Genomic DNA, 27,707 nt, shown 5'->3' on the forward strand with positions numbered 1-27,707 from the left:
TGAGACCTGATGCAGTACTGGCTCCTGGGGAGAATGGTCAGACTGGTACCAGTGATCCATCAGCTGCAGTGAAGCACCTGGAGCCATCTCCTCTGGCTTCTGGCACGCTGATAAACCACTGGCCACAGGTATTTGTTATGGGGATTTAATAAGTTTATTCACTATACAAGTAAAACTTAAGACTTTTGTCCCCCATACCAGTATCTTGATTTCCAGCTCTGGGTTAAATTGATTTCAACGCACTTGATTTCAGCGATTTTCAGTGGTTAGAAAACTGAGACAGTAAAAAGCAAAAAAGCCCAAAGGGAGCATTCCAGTGCTGTCACAGAGGCAGTGATGGGATGGGTGCAAATGCATAGCCTGAGGTTTATGGCTCTACTGAGATACTTGACTTGCAGATTCATGTTATTTCACACCACCCTCCCTAGAGAAGGTGTCCCTTGGCCACAGTTACCCTACAGTAGTTATTGCTCACATGGACACACCAACCCACGGTAAAACTTTAACAGTAACCTAACTCTGTAAAGAAAGCACTGGAAGATTTTTTTCTCAATCATACAACCAAGCAAGTCAAACCCAATACATTCAGAGGAGCCAAGGGCTCTTTAAAGTTGGAGGTGCTGCAAAGCAGGATTACTGTATTAAAAACAAGTCAATTCGTATCTGTAATGTCAAGTCCAGTGAAGTTCACTGGTTGAAAGCCAATGCTAAATGTCTGAAGAGGTTTAGACAAACACGAGCCATTAAGTACAACTGGTTCATTTATTGAAAACTGCTCTAACATAATACATTATGAGATTGTCACTTACAGAGTGTAAGAAGGCATCAGAAATGCAACACTGAATAGTCCATGGCTGCATTATCATTATCATTCATATTCCCCACCAGCACTTAGGAAGGTCCTAAGGCTGTATGGGAAAGCTGATACAGTACAAAGGCCCATTATGTAATCTGGAAGAGGTTTGCAGTAAAATATTGTGCTCAAGTGTTAATATGCTCAGCTGCTCCAAGTATAAACAAGCTTCAGGGAGATCAGAAATTGACTGAGATTGTTTCCATCCTACATAAAGGCTGAAAGACATGCAGTTGTGGCTGCAATCAAAATACTTATCTAGTGAAAGTGATAAGGTATTCTGGATAAGCTTGAATGTCATTAAAAATTATGAACATGGATGGCTGGCTCACGTTATCAGTTGAACTGTCATACAGATCTACGGAGTTGCCAGCATTTTTTGCTGCTGGAGTAATTGCTCCTCTTATCCCCTGAGAATATTCTCCAACAAGGACTCGAGCCAAGTACATGTACTTCCTCCCATTCACATCTGGTTTAGAGTAGGTGTCGTGGGCAGAATAGCTGGCATTAACAGCAAAGTATGCTCCATTTCCAAAATTTGCAGCTGTAGTCAGAAAAAAAAAAACGTTTGTGAGTGTTTCAGTAGCAGCAATTCTTTATCTGCCATGTTCAGAGCCTGTGAATCTCTGGACAACTCTGCTTTATATTTGCCATAGGGAGACACAACAACATAAGTAATTTTGCATACCAGGCAGGATTATACAGATGGCATGGAAAGTCAGTCCTAGCCCTATTCAGGAAAACAAGAGTTGTTTTGAAAGTTACATTACCGTGCATTCCAGCATAGCTCCGGTTAAATCCATGTTTGTTAATTAAGGTTAATGACTCCTTACTCGTCCCATGGAACAGCTGCTTCTCATTCTTTCTGCTGCCATTTTTTTTATCCATCTCACACTTTTTTATTTGGTAGGCCTTCCAAAAATATGGGTTCTGTACCCTTTCAATCTGTGAAGTTTGATAGCAAGACAGAAAGAAAGAAAGTGGGAAGGTTGCTGCGATAAAAAAAGTTAGCCTATCAATTATTCAACCTGCTTCCAAGATTCCCCTCCTAGCTCCAATGCACATATGGATGATGATGACAGATGTTAGTCAAATCCTTCCAAACTCTGGCATGGCAGATAGCAGAACCAAGCCCAAACCATGAGACAAACACTCCCTGGGAAACAATACAGGAGGCATTTGCAGGTTTCCAGGCCATAGATGCCTGCTGGGCCTGCACAGCACAAGTGCCTTATGTGGGCAAAAAATCTGTTCTGCTACAGCAAAAACCATTCCAAGGAAGAGCACTCTCCCCTGGAGCTGAAGAAGTGACTGCTTAAGAGCTGCTCCAAATACCTCAACTGCAACATTAAACTGATTAGTGACAGCCAAAAAGAGTTGTCCAATTTCAGAAATCTCAGGGGAATTATTTTTCTGGTTTTATTAGTAACCATCATCACTTGCCATCAAGGTGTTTATGCTCAGAAATGATGACTTGCTTTTACCTTTTCAATTTTGAATGACTGACAGGTCAGCAGAAACCTTTCCTGCACGTCTTTATACTCTTTTGAGTTTGGTTTTAGTTCCACTACTTTGGGTTGCTCATTTTCCATAGGGTCCCACGTAGGAGGGAGCATCGTTGACTTTTGATCTGCAAAAGAAACATGATAAATCATATTCACCCAAATCCCCTGCTTAAAATTAAATATGCCCTGCTATAAATCCTTCTGGAAGTCCATACATCTTGCTTATGGATGAGTCAGAAAGAGGTATCTCCTTGTAAAGGACCAGGAGTAAATGGAAGAGGTTATGTCTCAAGAACAGAAGTGAGCCAAGAGCCAGAATGACAACTGCTACAAGAAAATTATTGCTAGTAAGCCTGTTAAGAACATCAGAACACATTACTCTCCTTTCAAAATATTTTAAATAGCTGCAAGGTTCTTTTTTTTCCCAATCTGGTTCCTTTCTACATTCTCCAGAAAAGCACCTGCACAAAGCTCCTAACAGTATTTTAAATATTCTCATCATTCCCTTCTCCTAACTGGATACAACCCAGGTTTTCACATAAGAACATCAGTCTGTCAAGATGCTTTTACTTACCTTCAGATTTGTCAACACGTATAATGGATATCTCTGTTCCTTGGGCATCCACAGCAGTCTTACGTTCCATATCCACTGTGTATGTTTGCTTACCAATGGTGACTTCAATAATTTTCTGCTTTCTCATGTAAGCATTTTCCAACTCCACATTTGTGAGACTGTTGAAGGGCACATAAGAACCCTTTGCAAAATATTTCCATTCGATTAAATTTTGTAGAAGTTTTGCCTGGATCTCTTTCTCTTTAGCAGCTTTTACCCTGAGGATCATTTTATGAACAGCTAAAGAAGCCATGCAGACATCTTTTGTAACCCCTGAAATTTCAATAGAGGTACTCTTCAAATTAAGAACAATTTTTAATCTCTCTTCTAGGTCATCCAGTTCTTCACTCTCTTCTTCACTGAAATGAGAGATAGACTCATCTACAATTTCTGTTTGAGATTGTTCTTTTGAAATTGCACCTCTCAGCCACTTTTCAGTTTCTTCCACTTCTTTTTTATTTTCACCACAAATCTGTACAACAGCCAGGTCAATTTTCTTTTCCAGAACCACTTTGGCTTTTTTCTTTGGGGGACGTTTCTCAGAGCTCCAGAGTGCTACATTGAAATACATAAAGGTTGTAATTAATATTAATCTTTATTAGCTGGTGCTAAATGGATTGAACTATAAACTGCACTTAGGTGACATCTACTTACATTTAGTCATGTGAAATGCCTTGGAAATCAACGATTTGAATACTGTTGCAGCAGACTTTTCTCTTTTCTGCATGCTTGCATGGAACACACTCATCAGATGTGGCTGAAAGATGACAACTTTAATACTTTTCACAGACGGAGCAGAATTCCATTTTGCAAAGTCAGTTACTGCATCTATCATGTTGTCAGCTACCTCAGCTGGATTGCGGCCTGCCTCTCCTGAAAAAAGTAGCAGATATTTTGCTCTAAAAAGTGTTAATAACTGTTACAAATTATTAAAATATCTTTAAAAGAACAGCTATGAACATCCGCAATCACCTGTATCATAAACAGTTCAAGAATAACGTCAGGCTGGCAATTAGGAAAGGTTTCTATTTATCAGGCAAAGAAAGTTGGGGAAAAATGGAAGGGAAAAATGGAAGTTTCCTTTTGTTAGCATGGCAACCAATCAGGTTATGATGGAGATGATATGTCTTGGGTAACTAATAGGCCACAGGCCTGCTGCTCAGTGGCCCAAGTAGTCCATTCCTTGCTCAAAATGCAAGCCTAGTTTTATTCATGCAAGAGGTTCCCACATGCATAGGGTGCATTTCTGGATTCTCCCACTCCAGGGATTTCTACCAAACTAACTGAAAATAACAAGAGAAGAAAAAGGGACAACCTGGGCTTTCTGACAGGTTCATGTTCCATCCGTATCAACCCTACTTGTGCAGCTGCTGGCCAGAGATGCATCATCAACTAATTTCAGCAACAGAGAACTAGGTCCCTGGCTATTCTCTGATGAGCTGCTCACACATACGAGGCTGCAGGTTCTTCAGGAAGCACAGACTTACCTTTGAATCCCTGTCAGCAATGAAGTGCTGGCTTTAGAACACTCTTGCTCGTTATGTACTAGAGCACTGCAAGGAGTGAAGCTTTCTAGCTTTCATAAGCCTCTAATAACATTTTTAAAGACTGCAGTTTCCTAATGTATTTTCACCAAATAATAACCTCTCCAGATAAATCATATTTATCACTTGAGCCCTGAGATCAGCAGAATCACATGCACTGAACCCTTTTCAGAAAAGGGAGACACAGACCTGTTCCAATTGCTGGGAAGGCAACAGAGGTATACTGCTGTAGTTCACACTCCTGGAGCACCTGGGAGACCAGCAACTTGATATCATTTTGGGCAACAAAATGAATGATTTTTTTGCATGGCAGGTTTCCTGCCTGGGTGATGATATAGTTCTTGTTAGTTTGCTGGGCTGAAACATAAGTAGAAGAAAATAATCAACAATTATCCCCAACACAGATGTGTACTAGTCCTCATTAGAAAAAATAAATGGTGACAAATATACCCCAGGATAAGCTTCGGGTCTCCTTCCATAAAGTGAGCAACCCCTCTCTCAATTTTCACTTCCAAGGCACAAGAACTCAATTTATGTTTGGAAAATATTTGCCTTGTTTGGCAAATAAATAAATTTAGTGTGTGCCTTTAGTTGCCAGGTTTGCTCTATAAACTTGGAGAACTTCATGCAGACTATCACTCTGTCTTCACACACACACACACACGTGTGCCATCTACCCCCAGGCCACCTAACCCAAAATACCTTCTTGGCCTATGCAAGAGAAGCCTGTTTACCTCTCATCTCTTCCATGTAATTTTTTTCCTTTGGTTGGTCTTCCAAGCTGACCTCCACACCTGCATATTTCCCCCTTCCCTTATTTTCTGGGGTTCAAAATCACATACTCATCCATCTTTGCTCCTCTTTCATTATAGTTGTTGTCCACTAGCTGAATTTGGCCTACAAATAAAAGCCTCTTCTGAGGCAGGAACCCAGCTTCACACTACTGAAAAGTAGTCACCCACAGGATGTGGCAGTGAGTTACTAGTTAGGCCAACAGCACACATCTTCTCACCAAGAAATAACAAAAGGAGTTGCAGCTACACAGTTGTTTCCAGTGAGAGATGGCTTCTCTATTAACATTTTTGCCAACATCACCCCTTGCTCATGGCTCTGTTCAATGTTGACTCTGTTTTTATCACAGAAATCTTGATTGGAATAAGAGGATGCAATAACTAAGACATTTAGATCTTTATGTATTCTTAGAAGCAGTCTCCTCTTGAAGATTTTACTTTTCCTTCCATTAGATGTTTTCCATATATCACATTAACTGATTGAAAACTAGTTGCTGTAACACAGTGCATAATACAGATGGAACTTCAGTAGTCAGTACTGAGAAAGTATTCCAAGAGATTCCCTGCCGTGCATTAACATCTTTGGAAAGGTCAGAAATGTTGTACCATACCTAGTACACCACATTCATCTTCAACTGCTTTTCCAGCACCATTCAGAATTGCTCTGGAGACGCCTTAAATGAGAAGAGGCACATGAATCCACTGTTAACTGCTGTTAAAATCCCATCTGAGGCAGAATTGTATGCCTCATCACATCTAAAACATCTCAATTCTGATAACATTACAGATTATTAATGAAAAACACTGTAGCCAAAATTTTAGCCTTATATGCTTTTCAATTCAAATTGATGTTGAAAGTACCTAGCAAGTTTCACTAAGGTCAAAACCTCATTGAGGTTTGTCTTCTCCTTTAGTCTGACAGGTGTTCTATAAAAAGATTATATATATATTAAAAAAAATATTAGTTTCCCTTTCTTCAAGACAGTCTTAAACATGCCATCCTGTAACATAGATTAACAAGAGATAAATAAAGTTTCAGATAAATAAAGTTTCAGATGCTTCCTAATTGAACTTTTGTACCCTAAGAAGCAAAACAGAAACTACATTGTGAAACAAACAAAAAAAAAGGTTTCAAGTATTGAGGAAAGTACTTCCTCCTCTTCTTTCCCAGCCCTTCCAAGCACACACATTTTTTTCACACATAATATCAACTGAAATACCTATTTTGAGGTTGAAGGTTTGGTTTGTTATGTTTACAATGACATCTGCCTCCTCCTTGGTAATATCACCTTCTGCCACCTGGAACACGATGGAGCCTATTGTCACTTCAAGCACATTATGTGCTGAGGTTGAAGAGATGGCAGAAAAATCTGCAGGGAAAGAAACACAGACCCTGAGCAGAAGGGAGTGATGATGTAAAAGATAAGGGACCTTTTCATGGGTACAATGCCTACAGAGACCACAGTTTGGCTACACACTCAGCCTGTAAAAAGGATTGCCTGCCATGCTAACTGAAAATCATTCCTTCTCACAGAGTCTGTACTCAACCTGCACTCATTCTCATCATTTCTGTTCATGGCAGGGAAAATGTGTTTTGCTGCACACCTGGTATGCAGACACTACTTGGAGACATTTTACTGTTGTAAAACTCTAATGTAAGAAAGAGCAAACTTTCCAAGTCTCACTCCCTTGCTCCTGTATCTCATAGTTTCCAGGCAGGTTCTCTACTGCTTGAAAAAGTGGAACTTTTTACCCATGTGTTACTTGTAAAATAATAATTAAGTTTTCAACATGTAACTCACTTTTTTACAGGCTGCAGCTCCATTAAGATGGATAACACCAAAGATATTTCTGTTTGGTTTTGCTATTCATCTGAACACGTAAAAGACTTAAGAGTATTTCAAAGAGGCCACTTTAACACACATAATCAGGAACTCACTTGCCTTCCCAGGGCAGAGGAAGACACTGACTTGTTCACAGTTTAATCTACTGCTGCAGCAATAAAGAAGAAGCCCTGCTTACACCTTTGACACCCTATAGCTTCTGCTGTTCCAAGTCGTAGGGGCACTATCCAGATAAGGAATCACAGACACACTTTTTTTTCTCAGCATCTCTAACACTATTTCAGATATAACAGACACTCAGCCTGAAAATACTACCTTTCCAGCAGCCACTCAATTTTGGGAATGCTCACCAAACAAGTACTTAAAACATCCATAATAAATGCATTCCCTGGAATACTTTAAAATTTTTTTAAAAAATCAGTAGGCACACAGCTTCTGTGAAACAAGCTTACCTGTGCTTTGGCTAGCCTCATTTGGAGAAAGCTGCTGCACTTTAACAGCTGCAGACCTCTTTTCAAGTTCATCTGAAAATTCCTAGAGAAGGAAATGACAATCAACCCCTGTAGAAGTCTTTACACAGTAGAAATAAAGGTTTGAAAAGCTAAAAAGCATTTAGAAAGAGCTGAACACAAATTACTTCACGCCATCTGCCCCAATGCTGATGGCCAGTCCTGACACATTGTTCTCAGAGAGCAAGGCTATTCAGTGTGAGCAACACACAGAACTGCAAATAACTGAGCCAAAGCTCCAGTTACCATTCCACAGGGATACAGCAGCAGAAGGCATCCTTATACTGAGTGAGTAGTTTACACTAACTCAGCTCTTACAGGTAATGCAACCCTTCTCTATGCACAACAGCTCAGGCTTTGAGGCAGTAGCCTTCAAGTTTAGCCTTTCAAAATGTATTAGCTCTTGCACAAAGTACAGAAGGCAACAAATACAGAAACACTTATCTGGACATCAATTCACAGTGTGACTGCTCTCTTTGGGTGTGAAATGAGTAACGTGAGCATGGATATAAATTTATGCTAATGTAATGCTGAAGAAAGGGGGATGCAGAATACTGATGTTTCTACTGCAGAAGTTTACCAGCACAGCAATCCTAGCACAATTTTATTCCTCCTAAAAAGACACCAGCATTCCATTAAAAGCACACCTTTTTTCCAAGGGTACAGGCACTGATGCAGGAGTTACAGCAATCTTGTCTGATCTACAGACTGAAGAATTAGGTGAGTTCATGAGATAAAAAGTAATTACACTTTCGTCTGTATTATTCCCAGGGAACAGAAAAGGATAGGAAGGGAGCAGGACTGTACTGGATAGGTGGGAGGTAGAATCAAAAAGAGAACTGTCAGTATAGATGAGAGACTGTCAGCAAACCTTTTCTTTAGGATAAGAACAAGCACCTTGTGGATTCTTTGAAGATCATCATCTAGCCAAGTATCATGAGAGAGACCCAAATAAACCAGCATATAATAGAGAGAGGAAACCACAGTAACTCACCTGAATATTAGCCGTGTCTTTTGGATGCAACAGAAAGTGAACTTCTTCAAGAGAATTTACTCTATTTTTACTACTGAATTCAAATACTTTGTCAAACAATAATTTAGCAACAACAGATCTTGGGAATTCTAATTTCCCTGTCCCAATTGCTGGGAAAGTAATTGATTTCAAAGACAGTTCTTCAGCAATCTCCAGGCATTTTGTGATTATGTCACCCAAGACCTGTAAAGCACAATTATTTTTTCAGTTACTGGAGGTAATTTTTTTCCCCGATATGTGCAATGTAACACTTTCCCTTTTAGCTGTCTCTTGGTATTAAAATACAATTAATTCCATACACATGGAATTCACAAGGAATTTATTAGCCAACAAGGGATCAGCTCCACAGTTAAAAAGGAACGAGTCAAACTCTCTCATCTTCTATGACACTGTCCCCCATTTCAAAGGAAAAGTGGCATTAAACACACTATAAATCCCAGACAAAGTCAGGCAAATAAAAACCCTTATACCTTTGAAGGTGTGTCTTTCTGGGACCACATAGGTACGACAGCATGAAGCACAACACTGCAAGCTAGATTGTAACCTTTTGTTTTCAACACAGATCCTTCATCAGGTGTTCTTCCTCCGCCTTCTTTTTTCAAGCCTGTCTGAAGCATTGGCCCTGCCTTGCTTAGCAAAGCTCTACCAAGTGGCCCTTTATCAAGCTGGAGATCTTTGCCAACACTGACGACAACAATGGATGTCTGAAAAACACACAAGCAAAAACTCTAGCTTGTAAGTATCAAATTTAAATTTTGCATTGGATAATCAAATACAGCCTGCCTGATGGTTTACAAGGTAAATTTTTGGGACAGCAACCAGAGACAACAAAGTTTTGGAATAAACCAGAAATTATGCTCAATTCTAATATCATAAGCCTGCCCAAAGAAACACAAAACTGAGTTAACAATGAAATTTATTTCAGCCCAATGGGAGAAATGTAACAATTCTGCATTCCTGGTTTATGCATTCTACCTCCATTTGAAAAACATTTATGCACGTTTGTTCTCAAAGACAGGCTTGCAGACCAAAATCTGAGTTCACTGAGGTAGGCAGGGCCTCCATGCATGGCTGGTTTAGGGGGACAAGAAGATGTTAAAGACAAACAAGACTGGGGGTAATCTAAGGAGAAAGAAGTGAGAAAAGCAGTAACTTAGGAATGAGAGAAATACAAAGGGTACTGAACATTGTGTCAAGCCCTATATTTAGCTCCTCAGGAAGGGCCCCTATACACATAACATATATTCTGCCCTGGCCAACTGGAGGAGCTGCATGCACAAGCTGTGGGAGGCATCCACTCCTCAGAGATTTTGCAGGCCAATATGGGAAGGGTCCTGGACAGAGTTGCTTCCAGTACTGGCAATTGCACTAAAGTATCTATCAGCCAGCTAAGAGAAATTCAGTGCAGGAGGCAACTGGAAGTCAATTAGTGCCACTGGTTCTCCACAGGAAGTGCAGTACCAGCTGCATGTTTCACGCCAGTGTTCGCCAATGACATAACAAAGACCAATATCCCACACATGCAGGGAGAACATGCCTGGCTGTGGGCCTGGCCTCAGATGTTTGTGTCAGTGCCACCTTGAGAGCACCTGGAAGCACCAGCTACTCTCCCACAGCAAGGCACTCGCTTTAACCAACACTGAGCACCCTCTTTTGCTTTTGCATTAGTACCACCCTCCCAGAATCAAGATTTCTGGAAAGATCAAGGCTGCCTGAAGATGGTTCCTGCCCAGCAAGGAAGGGTCAGGAGGGTTTGGAGCCCAGAACAATTCCTGCTGACCGCCATCGCTTCTGCTAAACTGTTATGTACCACGTACCACAGGGATCTCTGGAAATATTCAAAAGCTGTCTGGACACACAACCTGCTCACTAGGGAACCCTACTTGTGCAGGGAGGTTGGACTAGATGACCTCCAACCTTAACCTGCCTGTGATTCTGTAATCTGCGTGCCTCTGCATCAGTAGATGACAAAATGCAGTGATGCATAGCCATCTGTACCCCCCATGTAAGACAGTAATAGCAATTCTTGCTACCAGCAGTGATAGCCGATTTCAGTAACATGTAAACATGTAACATTGCCAGTTACAGACTATGGTCTACAGCTGGTTGTTTATTGGTTTTGTGTTTGTTAGTTTAAAAAAAAAAAAAGACACTAAAGAACCCACTTGGAATTTCAATATATGATAATTTAGAACACTTACTGTAGCATCTTCAACACTTCCTGTTTGTACCACAATGTTAAGGCCTTCCTCAGTTGTTATGAATGGGAAGTTCTTGATATGCTGAGAAATTCTCCTCTGCTTAGGTTGAGGAGCTGTACTGGCCTGATGCAGTGACATGTGAGAAGGTGAAAAATCTGGAAACACTTTTCTAAATGCCTTGCTGAAAGCCTGAATGTTATCCTGTGCAATAGCCACAAGATGAACCTCCTTCAAGCTGCAGGTGCCCCTGGATTCTTCCAAGGTCTCCTTGACGGAGGATACAATTGAATAAGTACACAGTTCCAGCGGGAAGCCAAAGATCCCTCCGCTTATAGCAGGCAGAGCTATGGAACGATGATTGTATATTTCAGCTAGTTGTAGACATTTTTTCACTGTCTTTTTTAACAACCACGTGCACTTTTGTGATTCCTCATTGCTCCACCTGGGCCCAACAGCGTGAATGACGTTCTTGCAGGGCAGTTTCCCGGCGCCCGTGATCACTGCGCAGCCGGGCTGCAAATTCCCGTGCTTCCTCACCAGCTCATCGCACTCCTCCTGCAGTGCTGGGCCAGCCGCTCTTGACAGCGCATCAGCAAGGCCACCGATGTGTTTTAGGTTTTCATTAGATGCATTCACCACAACATCAACAGGGTAATTGCACAAGTCAGCTTCATAAAGCGCTATCACAGTCTCATCCATGGTCACCTGCATATAGGGCTTGCCTCTGTTACTGTGTTCTTTCTGTTCTCCCAGCTGCTCTTCCAGTAGGACTAAACACTTGAACACTTGTTTTGCATGTGCAGCCAAAAGGTGTTCTTCCTCTTTTATATATGCCTTAGCTCCTGGTGAGTCAATTACCACACGCTTATAATGCAGGCCAGACAGAATTCGCTCAACTAAGCTGACTCCCTCCAGCACCACTGTCTTTGGTCCACTCAAGGATATAACCTCACCGTTTTTCTGAGTGCTGAAGTCAACTTTCACACCTTTTTCTTGTAAGCCAGCCCAATCACTGGCCTTCTCTTTCTCAAAAAACTTTAGGACTGCAATGGGCTTTCCTCCAATGACCCTTTCCACCTGTGTGTTTTCATCTATAAATTTGGAAAGTTCCTCAAAGGCTTTTGCTACTGCTTGAGTGAAACCAGCAATCATGACCTGACTCTCTGCCTGAGTGACTGTGACAGCTTCATTAGAGCAGTTTTCCTTGGTTAACATGTACCATTCCTCCTTCTGGAGGACTGACTCATCCTCCAAATTAATGCTTTTGTAATCCAGTTTCTTCTTTATTTCTTCCTCTGCTTTTAGGAGATCTTCAGGAGCACTCCCTTTCAGGATGATATCTCCCATGCCAAGCTCATAAAAGGCACTAATTTGTTTTGACATAAACAGGCTCTGAAACAGCGTTTCATTATCAGTATTCTCTAAAAACTGAAAAATGCAAGGGTGGACATTAATTGTTTTCTTTACCATTTTGTGTACATGATCGAGTATTTCCCCTTTTACTTTATAAACTTCCTCAGGCACTCCAGATAGGTTAATAACCTTCTGCAAATGATCATAAGTTATTTGCAGGCCTGGGAACTCCGTACAGAACTTTTCTTCAAGACCAGTACTCTGTAAAATTCCATATTCCCCTGGATTCACTCTCTTTACTTGCAGTTCAGTTCTTTGCTTTTCTCTTTCAATTTCTCTGGTGGTCTTTTTGATCAGCAGCTTCAGTTCTTGTTCAACCTTCTTCACAACTTCTTTTTCACCGACTAGAACATGTAAATCATCGGAAAGATGTGGGATCATCAGAACTTTATCATGGGGAAAGCTGTTTCTAATGGCTTCCCACACCTCTGTGCTTACTTGACATTGAATTGCTTCGTATTTTGATATGCTGTGAGAAAATGCTGTGGAAACTTTTTCTTTCCATGCCTTGACCAATCGAAATACTGACCTCTTCTGCTCAGAAAAAATAGCTGAAGGATGCAAAGTAACTTTTGGGTCTGCACAGAGGGGTTCAGGCCACATGGGCAGACAATTACACTTTGCCATTTCATGATCTATTGCCTCAATTAAGGTACTATTTCCTTGCAAATAATTCCAGATATAGGGATCCAGAGGCAATGTAACTGGATCTGGCTTCTTTATCTGTGGCCCTTCCTTTCCATATAGAGCTGTTTCCAGCGAGGTGTAGTAAGGATAGACAGAGATTGGTGTTTTGTTGAGTGAATGCTTCTTTGCCAGGATATTTGTTACATCTAAAACAAACAAACAACCCCCCAAATTATTAATGTCAGCACTTAAGATCTTACATTTTGTTTTGGTTTTTTTCCATTGTTTAGGGTTTTTAAAACTGTATTTTCTATATAATAATGTTTGTTATTTTTAAGAACATTTTTAGATTAATTTCCTCTCCTTCCCAGATAGAAATAACTCCAAATTTTTGAAGAATTACTTATTTTAAATGCCAGAAAATAAGTTGAAGAGAGACAGTCAAGCACAACAGCATCCACCTCTGGGAGGTGTGCACAGTCTCTGCCTCCACTTCTCTTATAGGCTGTACTTGTAGTGCCCAGCTCCACAGTTGTTTGGGCTATTACTCAGCCGTTCAAACCACAGCTGCTCTGTTTCCCCCCAAAAGACCATCTCTTTCCTTCAACTTCCCTTCATCCTTCCCCTTCACAGCAATGCCTCCAGCTTCTCCCTTGTCCTACACCTTCCACAGTCAGTCATCTTCCTGCCACTGACTGGACAACCCACAGCACTTCCTCTCCAGCCAAAGAGCTGCCCAAGAAATTGTCCTGAGATGAGCCAGACAGCACATGTTGCCATGGGCAGCTGGTGGCCAAGGTGGCAGGCGGGGGGGAAGTCCCCTGTGCCTGTGGGGCTGTGCATTCTCCACAGAACTCAAACTGCAACCTGAACTCTGTAAGGACCAAGGCCTGGGTGAAATAAACTGTTCAGAAAATGAAAGAATTCTATGCCCTATGCCCAGCTGGTCCAAAACTGAAGCTTGCACTCCAGTTAACAAACAAAACAAAACACCAGATCTGCCGTTTTACAAAGGCAAAGGAGGCATTTCTCTAGAAAATCCACATTTTGGTCTTTAAATGAGAGGTTCTCAAAGAAATAAGGGCTCTGCATTTCTGCATTACCTTTTTGGTCACCAAATGTAATGATAGCTGCATCTTCATCAGGCAGCTGTTGAACATCCACCACTTGTGCACCTCCGTACTTCTTATTTTCAAAGTAGACGGTTATATAGTCACTGGGTGTGTTGGGTGGTATATTTTCAGCCCTAACACTTCTTGTTTGCTCAAGGCACCGTGCAGTAATGTGTTGTTTCCTTGCTCTGTGGTTTTGATTAAGCATTTGAACAAATTCCTCTGCATCTAGAAAGAGAAAGGAGGAGAAAAAAGAAAAGATAAAACTCGGAGCTTGCTTTTCTACCATGATGTTAGCAGACTATCACTGCGCACTGATCAAAGCACTGGACTATAAAATAAGCTCAGAGGTGCCCACAAAGCTATTTCTTTCCACATACTCAGTATCTGTCCCTTAGTATTCCCCTCATTTGTTGACTACAATGATGACAGCCAGAATTTGCCACTAGTTTTCCTACTGACTACCACCAGGTCTCTTTAACCTCAGCAGAAAACAAGATCAAGTTCATATTTGGGCTATGGCTTTGTATTAGTACAACTAGTAAGACACAAGTTAACAGTTCAAATTCTCTCTCTGTTTTATGATATCATTTTGGCTACTGCCCCCCTGTTATCCTCACAATGAAAGACAGTCAAATCACTTTTCTATCTACCAAGGAAAAACAATTAAGTTTCTTAAAAGATCTACTTATTTCCTGAAGGCTACCCCAAAAAATTAGGACTGGAGCATGATGTGAGAGAGAAATCATTTCTAAGGCAGAAAAACCTACATCTTCTCAGAAGGACAGCTTTAGGCAAGGACAGCTTTTACCATCAATCTGTTCTCAGACCAAGTACATCCTTCATTGCTTGTTTTAAGTTATAGTTTGGTTTTAGTCCTACCTGTTGTGTAAACTATCCAAACCAGAGCTAGCTTTCTTTCTGACTTGCATTGGCCTCTACACCTCACAGATAAAGGTTATGGTGTTAACTTTAGCAGAGTAAATCCTCCTTTAAAAGGACACAGTATCAGATCAAACCTTAAAAATATGAAAGAAAATACTCCCAGCTTAATCTCACACACATGCATGCAAACATGTAGCTAATAAGAAAGAGCTTCAACTCTGACTCCTCCTTACCAGTATCTCCAGTAAAAGTAACTACAGCAGCACATAACTCAGGTATCATTTCCACACTGAAGTCACCATCATCCTCTGACAAGCCACTGATATTCTCTACCAGCAAAATTAACATGCAATCTTTTGTTGTCTCCTTCACATTTTCCAGCACAACTGCGGTGGGAAGCAGGGATCCTTCAGAGTTCTCCACTTGGAACGACTCCCAGGAAGTCTTCACTTGCCATGGTTTCACAACCAGATCAATTTTATTCAAGTGATGCTTTCTTTGCAAAACTTCTTGGGCATCTAGTCCCACAGAAAATCAGAGATGTCACAGCAGAGCAGCATGTTAAATAATAGCAATAGTACACTACTTCTGCTTGGAGCAATACCCACAAAGAGATCCTGCACCAGCAAAGGACTATTTTTAAAAGGGAGCTTAAGCAGTGTAACACTCATAACATACAATCATACCTTGCTCATCCTGAAAGGTGATGATCACTTGCTGATCCTTTTTGACAAAGGACTCAATGGTCCCCCCACCAGACTTCCTTTTATTTTCAAAGTACATTTCCACAATCTCATCTTCTATTTCCTCCCCGAAGGCAGTGGTTACTACTACAACAGAATTCCTAGAGGTTGCTTTCTCTGCTTCCAGTTTCTCACATGATTCTGAAATAAAAGATCACACCCTAATGCCTTAGGCAAAAGTTAAGAAAAAAACCAAGCTTCTCATCTTCAAAGCTTTCATGCCAATTATTGTTCAGATCACACTTAAGGTCAGGGAAAGAATAGGGTAAGAATCCCAAACAAGTTAAGCTATCACTAGTGGGAGTTGTCTATCAACATATGAGGAGGAAACACTTCAGATCATCACCAGGCAAGGACAGCAGAAGTAAAAGACACAAAAGTTTCTTCACAAACCCACAATCAGGGGAACCAGTGCTCTTCTGCCTGCACATGCTCTCCATTCACAGTTCCAGACATAGCTGTGGGTCACCTGGGGTCTATACCTGCTGGCTGCCACGGCTGCTCAGGTGTACCTGGGGTACACAGCTCCTGATGTTCCAGCACAGGTCGCCCCAGCAAGGCTGGCAGCAGCTGGGAAGGTCTGGGTAGGGACAGCCTTAGCCAGAACAAAGGCCAGCATCCACTGCTGTTCCCTAAGGAACTGACCTACCTGAGGCAGCCAGTGAAGTGCAGGCTCTAAAGGGACTCACAGAAAGGAAAAAATACATTTATTTCTTTTAGCCTGGGATCACAATTCCTACACTACATTACACAAACAACACAAGCCCCGAGGGTGAGAAGGGCACTACTGCAGCAAGAAAGTCCAGAAAACCAAAGGAGCAAGAATACAATGGTCACCACTGGGTGACTCACTCACCTGTCTTCTCCTGCTGAGTACACACCGGAGTTTCCTTATTCTGGCAGATGGGAAGAGACACCTGGGGTTCATTAACTAGAGATAAATGACAATGATTTCTCAGTTGCTGGGTACTTCAAGAAGAAAACAGACACATTCATGTATACCCAGGAGCTAACAAAGCCTGAATTAAGTTTCATTTGACACTGTCAGAATCACAGACTTTCACAGACTCCTCTTTTTAAACCATATGGTGAATTGGGTTACAGAAACACTCTGAGTTCAAGAAGTCTTGGGCATAATGTTAGCACACAGTCATGCTGCATGAACCACCGTGAGCAGGTCCTGCCATGGACTACAGCACTTGCCTCACACAAAAACAAAAAACCAACAAAAAAACCAACAAAAAATTGAACATGAGAAGTGCTGAGGACATCCGCCCTTGCAGGGAAGTGTCTTTGAAAACTGTAACCTCTGGAAGAGCCTCTGTCATGATGTGTTTGGCTCAGCATGACTGCTCAACTTCCTCGTTTAGAACAAGAGGAAATGCAGCTACATTAGAAAACAAAAGATAGTGGAAAGATTGACCAAACTACTTTTCCAGCCTGTGCCCTCAGCCCTCACCTGCGCAATCATCCTGCTACGCACAAGCAGGTACTTTGAAAGCAGAGCTCAGCGATCTGTGTATTAGCCCTTTGTGTATGGATTACTTCTGTGTATACTGACAGTCATGTATTGATTAGCTGTGCATTGGCCATGTATGTGTATTGATTAGCCCTATGTGTGTGTATTAGCCAGAAGTGTATTGAGTAGCTGTGCGTGCATTGATTGTGCAGTGTATGTGTGTATTAGCCGTGATACCGCGGTCGGTCTGTCCAGTGCTTGGGAAGTGGCTCGGGGGCAGCACCTTAGCAATTCCATCGTGTTTGGGATTTGGGAAGCGAAGGGGGGCGCTGGGGAGGGGAATCAAAGCGCTAGAGCGCCGTTCGCCCGGCCCGGCCACGCAGGGGTCTCCGCCTCCTTCCCCATCCCCGCTCCTCCGCCCGGGCTCCCCGGGCCGGTGCCCCTCCAGCCCCGGAGCCCCGCCTGTCGCAGCTCCTACCTGGCGCCTCGGCCCCGCCGGCCGGTCCCGCGTCCTGCAAGGGAACGAGAGGAGAGCGGTCACCCGCGGTCCCTGCCCAGCCCGCCCCGCGCCCGCTCACCTGCGGCCGCCTCACCTGCGCGGGGTCGTCGTCCGCGGGCAGCGCGGTGACCTGCAGCGACAGCTGCCCTCCGGGCCCCCACACCAGCTCATGGACCGGCCGGCGCAGCACCCGCTGCCTCACTGCCAACAGAACAGGCACCAGTCAGGGGGATGCGGCCGACCCCGGCCGTCGGAGCCGCGGGCATCGCCATCAGCCCCCCCCGCCCGGGCCCGGCCGCTCACCCTCGGGGCGGGCGAAGCAAACTATGATGTGCCCAGTCCCGATCCCGGTGCCGGCCCGCAGCTCGCACTCGCCGCCGCCCGAGCGCTTCTGGCTCTGGAAGTAGCAGAGCAGCTTCTTCCTGAGCGCAGGCGGCGGCTCGGCGGGGCCCCAGTCCCCTCGCACCAGCAGTGGGAAGGAGCACGGGCGCTGCCCCTCCATGGCTGCCCCGACGGCTCCTCTCCCCGCCGCTTTCGGTTTCACTTCTTGACGGGGAAACCTGAGGCGCCTGGGGCTCCGCCCAGTGCCGGGAACACGCCTCCTCCTCCGGGCCCATCGGGGTGGCCAGGGGCCCCGGTCCCCGCCGTGCCTTCTCACGGGGGCAGGACACGCCTCTCACCGCCCTCGGAGCGCGCCCGAGCTGCGCAGGCTATTGTGCCTACGCAGAGTCGCACAAGAACCGGCTGTCACTGTTTTTCAGCCCCTGAGCTTATAATGGTTAACCACTGGCTAACACTTGCTCTCCCTGCCTTACCCTTTGAAATGAAGTCATAATGCAAAGTAAAATTACTATTTTTATCATTCTTTGTCAGAGATGCTTCCACAACCGTAGAAGGTTGCAATGAGTGTTTACTTCAGACCAACTTGTCAGCTAGCTAAGTGCTCAGGACTTTCCCTTGTAAAGCTGTTTTCAGCTATTTGATGCTGTATATTTTACCCTTATGGCCAAATATGGGACACTAAAATAGCCGATACATGAAGTTTTTTCCCCTAACTTCACTGAACATTCATTCAGGAAATGGATAAATAACCAAATGTCATTAAAAATTGACATGCATCATCAGGTATCTACGTGTCATCACTCTGCTGAGTGACCCATGGAGATGCCTTTGTTTCTTGGTGGGCGACTGATTTATCTGTTACTTCCTAATGCACTGTTCTCCCCACAACCAGCCCAGGGTCTCCTCCCCTGCTGTAACCCTCAAAAAATTCCTGTGATTGCAAATTGAGTACATTTAATCCTAAACTGTACAGCTAAGATTAGAAAGTAACAGTCTGTACAGCTGGTCATAGGATAAAGGCTTCAGGAGATTTCTGTAACAATCACCAGGACTCTGCTCCACAATTCAGCCTGCAAACTTTGGCACAGACAAAATGGGAGCCAGTGAGTTAGTTACCCGATGGGGGTCTGACATCAGTGAACTGGCCTGCTGGGACAGAGAGACCAAAAGTGGCTGAGGTGATTTGATCGTCACAGCTGTCTTGGTCTGGGACAGAGGTATTTTCCTCTTGGTAGCTGGTTGTTTTGTGGACTCAGTGTGAGAACAATGTTGACAACACGCTGATGGTTTAGTTGTTGCTGAGGAGCGTTTACCCCAAGCTGAGCACTCTTCAGCTTCCCATGCTCTGCAAGCAGGCAGATGCACAGGAAGGCGGGAAGGAGCATGGCCAGGACAGGTGACCCAAAGTGGCCAAAGGGATGTTCCATACCACAGAGCATCCTGCTCAGTACAGAAACCGGGGGGAGTCAGCCGAGGGGGAGGATTGCTGCTCAGTGACAGGCTGAACATCGCTCAGCGGGTAGTGAACAACTGGACTGTGCATCACTTGTTTCTTGTGGGTTTTATTACCCCATCTCTGTCTCTTTTTCATTATAATTATTAGTAATAGTGTATCTCATTTTGTTTCAATTAAATAAACTGTTCTTATCTCAATGCACAAGCCTTTCCTTTCCGATTCTCTGCCCACCAGTGTTGGGGGTGATCCACTGATACGTAGCGGCTGGCTGGGGTTGAATCACAATGACAGCTTGTTTCTGTGTGCAGAAAAGCTCAGTCTCTTAGAAACAACTGGAATGTTGGCATTGTACTGCACAGAAAAGGGAGGGAACATGCAATCATGTAAAATGTTAAAAACAAATACAGCGATACAAAACCAGGCCTGGAAAGACACCCCAACCCACATGGAAGCCAAACAGTGCCCAGTACTACTAAACCTGAAAGCCAAGGTGGCAAAGTAATACAGCCTATTCACAATTGCTTAATCTTAAAATTAAAAAATTAAATAAATAAATTTTAAAAAGGGGAGTGTCATAGAGTGCAAATTGCCCCGAATCGTGCTGTTGCAGGGAAGCTCCTAAATCTAAAATATAGACAGTTATATTATTATAATTATTGCAAAAAGGAGGAAAAAGCCTGTACAATAGAATGCAGAAACACATATGGCATTTTTGTATTTTCTTTATTAGTTGTGCCTCATAGCCTTAAAGAAATGGTTCAACTCTCTGAAAATGATGTCTGTGCATGTGACACACCACCACACAGGTAATTTGCAGGTTATTTAGGCACTGCAGAGTAGCTTCATGATACAAATTAAACCTATATTGGATGCAAGGGGAGGAATGCAGTTTTACAGGTGAAAAGCTGAATTAGAAGTTGTATTTAAGCTCAAACACAATGGCAGGCACAGAACCAGGAGCCCATCATCAGGGATGGCCACATACACTTCCCATTTGCTCCAACACAGCTCTCAGCATTCAGCACTTCTGCAGAGCTAAAAATAAGGTAGGATCCATGACTAATTTCATGTGCAAAACCCAAATCACTATTGCCATTTCTACCATGAAAAGGAAAAGGAGGAGAAATCCATAGCTTGATCACAGCTAACACTGTCACAGCTGCATAAAAGTTTTTGATTAGATGGGTTACATGATGCCAGCCATGCTGACAGACACAATAATGCAAAGCTAACAGAAGTGCTGCATCTAATAAAAGCCAGTAGTGGATCTAAGGGTTTTGTCAATCAGACTGGAAAGTTGTGGGGAAAAGTGCAGATCGGATTTGCTGGTAAAGCAAGATACACAAAGTGCAACAAATAGTGATGCTATACTCATAAGAACCAAATTCTGTAAAGGCTATGTATATAGGGAAGTAAATGATTTGTGAAAAGAACATACATTGTTTGATGAGAAAAAAATAACTTTTCTTAGCTAATCCCTACCAAACCACTACACTGTGAAATACAAGCAGTTTAAGAATGGCAATTGAACAAAGTAACTTCTCTCTTCTTGGTCCTTGAATGGTAAATTAACTGTTATATGTTCAGTTATTACACTTAAAGAGTTGAGAATTGATACATTTCCTTATTCGATTCCTTTTGCTTTCAATTCTGATCGAACACGCTGCAGATAAGAAGGATCCGGGTAACCAAAACTAGGAGAAGAAGAAAAGAATTGTTAGGACTATTTCTGCAAGGAAGCACTTGACAGTTCTACAGAACCTTCTCATCAAAATCCTTTTACAAATCTCATTGAAAATTTTATGCAGTTCTTACCCAACAGAGGAAACAGACCCATATTGCCAGTCAGAGAAGTGATATAGACAGCATAAAGCTACAAACTTCGGGAGCTGTGGCATTTTGTTGTCCAAGTTGACACTAAGAACTTGACTTTTAAAGCTGCCTGGGGTCTCACTTCAAAATAACAAGGTGTTTGAGTATACTTCCTTTTATAAAGAAAATCAGACCTAAAGCATATCCAAGTGAGCATTCAAATCAGAAACATAATGGCACCTCTGGACTTGAAGTAGTGCAACACCAGGACTGTGTGTGAAGCAAGTGATAAACAAGAGAGAGAATTTGCAGTGGGGGATAAAGTAGAACTGATGCTTTTTGCTCTTTTAATGATCCCAGCCCAGTCAGGAGGATCTAGACACAAGCCTTTAGAGCTTGCAGGACACCACCAGCCCCCTAGAAGCTGCAACAAGCTTGGAAGGACTGGTCCAAGACTCCCTCCTGTCTGTGCTGCAGGCAGCTCACACTCAGTACTGGTGATTGCTCCTTTCATTTAAGTGCAGCAAGTCCTCAAGAAATACTGGATAGGGTTGTCATCTATTCAGAAAGTCCTCTGACAGCCTGAACGGCCAAAATGGAATAACCTTTTCTTCAGGATGGGGCTGGCACTGTGTCCTGTGCTCTGACCCACTAAGTGCTGCACAACTCATGGTTCCTAGCATCTAAAAGCACATGACCATATCTGTACTACAGTCTCTCTTCCTGCTGTTAGCTCTGGTAAGTAGAATTTCAAATCATGTTTTACAAAGTCCGAGTGCCATCTTTACCAGGATCATAATGGACCAGCTCCTCCTGGTGCAGAACAGCAGGTAACAGGAGAGGCTTAGATCAGGAGTCCAACCTTCAGTAGAATCAAGAGCTTTTTGTCCTGTTCTGTACTAGAAGCAGGTTCTAATCAAAGCAGTTAGCAACTATGTGACTTACAAACTCACTGGTGAATGAGTAGCCTGAGGGGCAGCAGAACACTAAGCTCATGCTTGTTCCAACTGTACAAATAGGTGAAGATGATTAATGTCTGGATCCATAGGGTATTCCACAATGACTGTGTTAGTGACAAAATCTGAAAGCTCTAAATATGGAAAATATTCAAGGCAGCCTTCCTGACATATGTGAGTAACAATAATATTGCATAAAGAGAAGACTACTTACTGGGTAGCTCCTCCGTCTCTGGAAGTTTTGTGGTGAATATCATTCCACGTGATAACACTTTGTTCACCAGTAGTATGTGACTGCCCCACTGTGAAAATCAATTTTTGGTTAAAGGCCCTCTTGAGGAGCTCCAGAATTTCTCGCCCTTCCTTATTGTCAGGTAAATACGCTGTTCGGTGAGTTGGCCAATAATGCTGCCCTGGGTTTGGATGGTTGCTCTGTTTTGTAGAAAAACAAAACAAAAACACATTGTATATAATAAATGATTCAGATGGACTTAACATGCCTGATGACTGATTTTGGGGAGTTTTTTTCTCTTTAGATACCTTCTTTCATATAAGTTTCATTCACACTTTCTTGTCATCACTCAGGCATCCACTGTTACTTTTCAATTTTTTTTCCCTCTTTTCACTCCCAAATGCATGGCACCGCACCCGTGACTTTTTAATTTACTTCATTCTCAGTCCTAGTCACAAATCCAAGCACATAACATAAAGAGATTTCTCATCTGGAAAGCCATCACCAAGCCAGACCACTATTTATTTTTGTCCATTGGTGTCCACAGCAAAGAGATTGCCCCAGAAATGCTCATTACACTTGCAAAATTTTTCTTATATGACATCACTGCATAGATTTCAGTTCAGTTATTCCCAATGTACAAATTAAAGACAGGTACCTCTGTCCTGGTGCATATAAAATGAAGGGCTGACAATCTGACCATTTCATTCCTACTGTATTACTTAATCACACCCAAAAATATTGAATTAAACACTTGCAGATTTGTACAAAACAAAGAAATGTCTTGCCTGGACATACATTAAAATAATGGGAAAATAGTCAATTTTACATTTAATCTTGGTTTTGTTGTGGGAAAAATATCTTTAAGAAATACTTAAATATACTTACAGTTTGAATACCACCTTCCATATAATAGTCAATTTGAATAGTGTCACAATTGGGATAACCAGGAAGAGAGGAACGGATTTTTGTAGTGAGCATTTTTCCCTCTGGTTGGTTTCCTCTCAGGACTCCACAGACAGTATTACAAACAGGACAAGCTGGTTTATGAGCCAAGGCTAAGTCGATGCAACTTTTGCAAAATGCATGTTTGCACTTTTCCAGTATTTCTTTATTTTTAATTCTGTCCCTGCAAATCACACACATTTCTTCTTCTTTTTCTTCTGTCTTTGCCCAAGTCTGTCCTTCAGAAGAAAGATTATTCTTCTGCTTAACATTGGATTTCTTCTTAGATGCTCCTGTAGCTTCTTGAGAGCTGAGGTCAGAGGACAGCAGTGCCTTATTTTTAGTTTGTGTGGAGTCTTCAATGTTAAGAAGGTCCATCATGTGCTTTTCAGCAGCATAAAGATGGTCTGGTAAACCACTCATTATTAACTTATCTTCATTCTTCTTAAGTTTTACATGAAGATCTTCAAATTGTTTTCCATTAAGTAGCATATATAAAGTTTTCTCCTGATCTTCTGAAAGCTTCAGGATGATGCTTTTTTCTCTTAACATTGCAGAGGCACTCTGAAATGCATTGATGAAACTTTCAGTAGCATGTGATGACATATCATAAGCTTTGGGCTTAGGCCTAAATATTATGACCTTCTGGCCATATGAATTCTCTTTTATTTCTATCAGTGTATCAAATTTGTCATTAATGTTTTCAATTTCTTTGCTTAATATGGTTTCCAACAATTTAAACACAGAAGCATCAACTTCAATTCCATTCCTGTATTTGTACTGTTCAGATGATATTTTCATTTCCACATGGCTGTTGTCACCTTCCTCTGCTAGAAATTTTTTGGCAGCTAAAATCTCTCTCTGTGGACCACGGAGTAGCAACTGATTCCCTTCCTCTTTAGCAAGAAGACGTCCAAACCTTTCATTTAATTTTGCTACTGTCTCCCTTAATGTGTAACTGCTTGTTATGGGAACTTTTTCCTGTTCCAGACCTCTTGTAGCTTCCTGAAAAGTTGTGATAAAAAAATCACTAGCTGCTTGTAACGATGCAGGACTAGCATCAGAAGATAAGCATATTAATGTGCTATCCTTGTAATGACCTTTAATTCTTATACACACTCCAAACCTTTCGCGTAGTTCTTTGATTTCTTTTTTGCAGGTGTGACTAAAATACTCGTAGAGAGCTGTCACAACTGGAAACTCATTCATTTCTTCAGTATTCAGACCATTTTCATCTTTCAAACCATTCTTACATTCAGAATGTGAAAAATTATGGCTTGGGTCTCTGCCTGCAAGGATATCCTCAAAGTAGTGATAAGCTTTTTCAATATCTGTAAAATCTCCTGTCAATTTCTCAGAGCCATCCATCCCAGGGCTTCCTTCTCTCTTTAAGTTTGGACATATAATGGTAATTTTCTCCCTTTGGTCTTCAGTGAACATACTGGTATTCAAAGTAGCAGATACTGTAAGAAATATCTAAAGGAAAGACAAGAATATAGCAACATTAGTTTTTTCTAAGGTTTTCTGCTTGCTGCTTCTATATTTTGAGCAAGGAGGAGCTTTGTCCATCCTGGTAGTGCCAGACTACTATAAACAAGTTTTCACACAGTATTTCTTCTATGTCATGTATACTGACAATACAAACAGATGAGTAACACAATCTGCTCCTAAGTCAGCTGCAAAAATTAATTGTTAATGTTGCCAGCATTGCAGGAGCAAAGACAGTAACTCTGCTACTTAGGCTGAGACTGTGACCAGCATTCTCTGCTCCCAACCTCTGACAACAGGGTTAGCATAACTAATGGCATTTTAGACTGTTTTTGCAAACAGGCAACCTCTGTGGCTGAGCTCAGTGCATATTAGGCCCTTTTCCCATCATTATCAGCCCCTAAAAGTCCTGAGCACCAAGTAGACAAAGCAAACAGATTTTTTCTTTCCTTGCCTATCACCCTAAAAGTTTCTGGGCACCAGGCTGACCAGTGCCCTCCTAACTGGTTTTGAAGGTCCCAGGTACCCTGCCAACCAGGTGGTATTGACCCTATCACCAAGCACGCTGGTTTAATAGCACTGCCTACAAAATCAACCAGCTCCAAGTCCTAACTGGGAATGTGGACCACAACCGTGGCTGGATAGTGAAAGCCATGGACCCCTCGGTGGCCAGGGAGAGCACCACTGCCCTCCACTTCCTTTGAGGACTGACTGGATGACCCATATGCTTTTATGTGTTTTCAAGTCTAGATTGTGATTGATCTATCAATACAGCAACTTAAGCATTAAGATTTGACACGAGTTGCACCCCTCACCTCCAGGTGACTAGAAACCATAAGCTAAGCTGTGCTATCAAACACAGTGCTATATACTTATATCTATATATACACACTATACTTTTAAAATTGTCCTACCCTGATTCTGGTTCTAGAAATCCTGTGGTATTCTGATCATTAATTCTATGCTACACTAATGATAAAATCCTGTTTTAAAAAGCAAAAAGCTTTAATTGCAACTACATCTTAGTGCCATCGTTATTCTGCCAAGGGTCCCCAAAAGAATCTGTCTGTCCCCTTAGCACCAGGTTACACAGACACAACATGTTTTAAAACCACCTATAAGTTATACTTTATTGTTCTTTATTAATATTAGACTCTCTAGTTTTCACTTATTATCTTTCTTTAAAAACTTCCCAAAAGCCATGCTTCAAAATAACTCAAGAATCAGGGCAGAAAACAGGATTCTGAAAAATAGTAACAAACATGTTCACTTCTCTACTTTGCACAGACAGAAGGATAGGGAAGTTTGCAGTATAGTGGCACAGATGCCAGGTAAGCACTATGTTAGCACATGCTTATACCTCAAAAATGACATCTGTTACCATGCAAAACAGAGTAAGCCCTCCGAGCCAGATACCCGTGTCTTGGTAGAGCCACATCCACATCATGTAGCCCTACCCCACATCCCTAAACACAGCTGATCTTTTCTGCATAACTTTTAGTTCAAAGTGTCTGAAATCATGTTTGCTGCGCTGCATCACATCACAGCAGACTTTTTTAATGCTGAAGTAAGGGATGGAGGTAATCAGGGCCGCCTCAAGCTGCAAACCGTGTTGAAAGAGTGTTAGAAGTGTGTGTATGTAGAAAAGATCCAATCTCATACAATTCTACTTTTTGGGAGTAGCCCTTGGTGCATACTACCTCCCGAAACCTGCCAGGGTGCTGCTTTGAGGAATAGTAGTTGGCACCTGCCAGAGCCAGGCTGGAAAACATGCTGCCTGTACACATGTGTAGATCGACCTCTGCTCCGGCACTCAAAAGTCACTCCTGACCCCCATTTTAATGACAAAGATCATGTAACTGAACATTTCATTCAACTGAAATATTGAAGTGCAACATAAAAGACTCATGGAACTACAAGCAGGGCAGGTGGTGACATTGCTCTTCCTGATGTACCTTTTTGGTAAGGAGTTCCTTTGCTGTGGCCCCATGGCCATCGTTGTCCCGCTGCTCCTGCTGGGGCAGGGAAGGGCTGGCAGTGACATCGTCGTAGCTGGCAGAGGCCTGTGCTGTAATCTGGCTCTTGCCCGGGTCCCCTTCTCCCGGCAGGATGACTATCTCCAGGCATTTCGCACCCAATTCCAAGCTGTGTTTAGTGCGGGCTTCCACATTCTTCCTATCTGTTGTAATTTCAGAATGACAGAATCACAGAACTGTTATTATGGCTGGAAGGGATCTCTGGAGATCATCCCGTCCAATCCCAGTGCCAAGGCAGGGTCACCTGAAATGTCTCCAGAGACAGAGACTCCACGACCTCCCTAGGTAGCCTGTTCCAGTGCTCTGCCACCCTCAATGTACTCATGCTAAGGTGAAACTTCTTGTGTTTTAGTGCCCTCTGCTCCTTGTCCTGTCGCTAGCTACCACTGAAAAGTCTGGCACGCCTTTGAGATATTAACATACATTAATGAGATCCCCTTTTTATTTGAACACGGGCAGATAAGGCTGATAAAGTTAGCTGAAAACCTGATGTCTGCCAGCCGCCCTAGAGCAGTCCTGCCCGGGGACGCAAAATGGTGCCCCGGCGGCCATTTCCAGTCCCCTCACAGCGCCGCCCCGTACCTTGCTCCTTAAAGAAGTCCACCCAGTAGGTGCCGGGCTTGGGGCCCGTCCGCACGTTGCATTCGCCGCCCCCCGACCGCTTTCCTGACTGGAAATACGCCTGGAGCTTGAGGATCGCCTTTTCGCCGGTGGCGGGCGCAGGGCTGAGCTGCACCAGCAGCGGCGCGGCCGCCATGGTCCCGCTCCGCCGCCTGCTTTCGCTTTCGTTTCCGCTTCCCGCTCCGCCG

At 42.7% G+C, this 27,707-nt stretch overlaps 2 protein-coding genes across 2 annotated transcripts; both read right to left on the reverse strand.

Annotated features, from left to right (window-relative positions):
* Positions 1 to 825: 825 nt before the first annotated feature.
* LOC309575136 (protein mono-ADP-ribosyltransferase PARP14-like) lies at positions 826 to 18,133 on the reverse strand (the record flags this gene model as incomplete). Its single annotated transcript, XM_082285400.1, has 19 exons — positions 826 to 1,397; positions 1,624 to 1,798; positions 2,338 to 2,483; positions 2,933 to 3,526; positions 3,626 to 3,844; positions 4,705 to 4,872; positions 5,918 to 5,980; positions 6,527 to 6,676; positions 7,603 to 7,684; positions 8,654 to 8,875; positions 9,163 to 9,396; positions 10,894 to 13,139; positions 14,037 to 14,273; positions 15,164 to 15,448; positions 15,617 to 15,814; positions 16,530 to 16,604; positions 17,611 to 17,644; positions 17,726 to 17,832; positions 17,935 to 18,133. 19 exons carry the CDS (start codon positions 18,131 to 18,133, stop codon positions 1,108 to 1,110), a joined length of 5,724 nt encoding a protein of 1,907 aa, XP_082141526.1. The 3' UTR covers positions 826 to 1,107.
* A 2,005-nt stretch (positions 18,134 to 20,138) lies between these two features.
* On the reverse strand, positions 20,139 to 27,670 carry DTX3L (deltex E3 ubiquitin ligase 3L). Its single transcript, XM_082285154.1, has 5 exons — positions 27,481 to 27,670; positions 26,818 to 27,041; positions 23,318 to 24,850; positions 22,412 to 22,629; positions 20,139 to 21,123 (listed from the first exon to the last, which is right to left on the reverse strand). The coding sequence occupies exons 1-5, from the start codon at positions 27,653 to 27,655 to the stop codon at positions 21,054 to 21,056; spliced, it is 2,220 nt and encodes a 739-aa protein (XP_082141280.1). The 5' UTR covers positions 27,656 to 27,670; the 3' UTR covers positions 20,139 to 21,053.
* Between the last annotated feature and the right edge of the window lie 37 nt (positions 27,671 to 27,707).

This window comes from Coloeus monedula (assembly GCF_965178545.1).
Source record: "Coloeus monedula genome assembly, chromosome: 7".
Taxonomy (NCBI): Eukaryota; Metazoa; Chordata; class Aves; order Passeriformes; family Corvidae; genus Coloeus; species Coloeus monedula.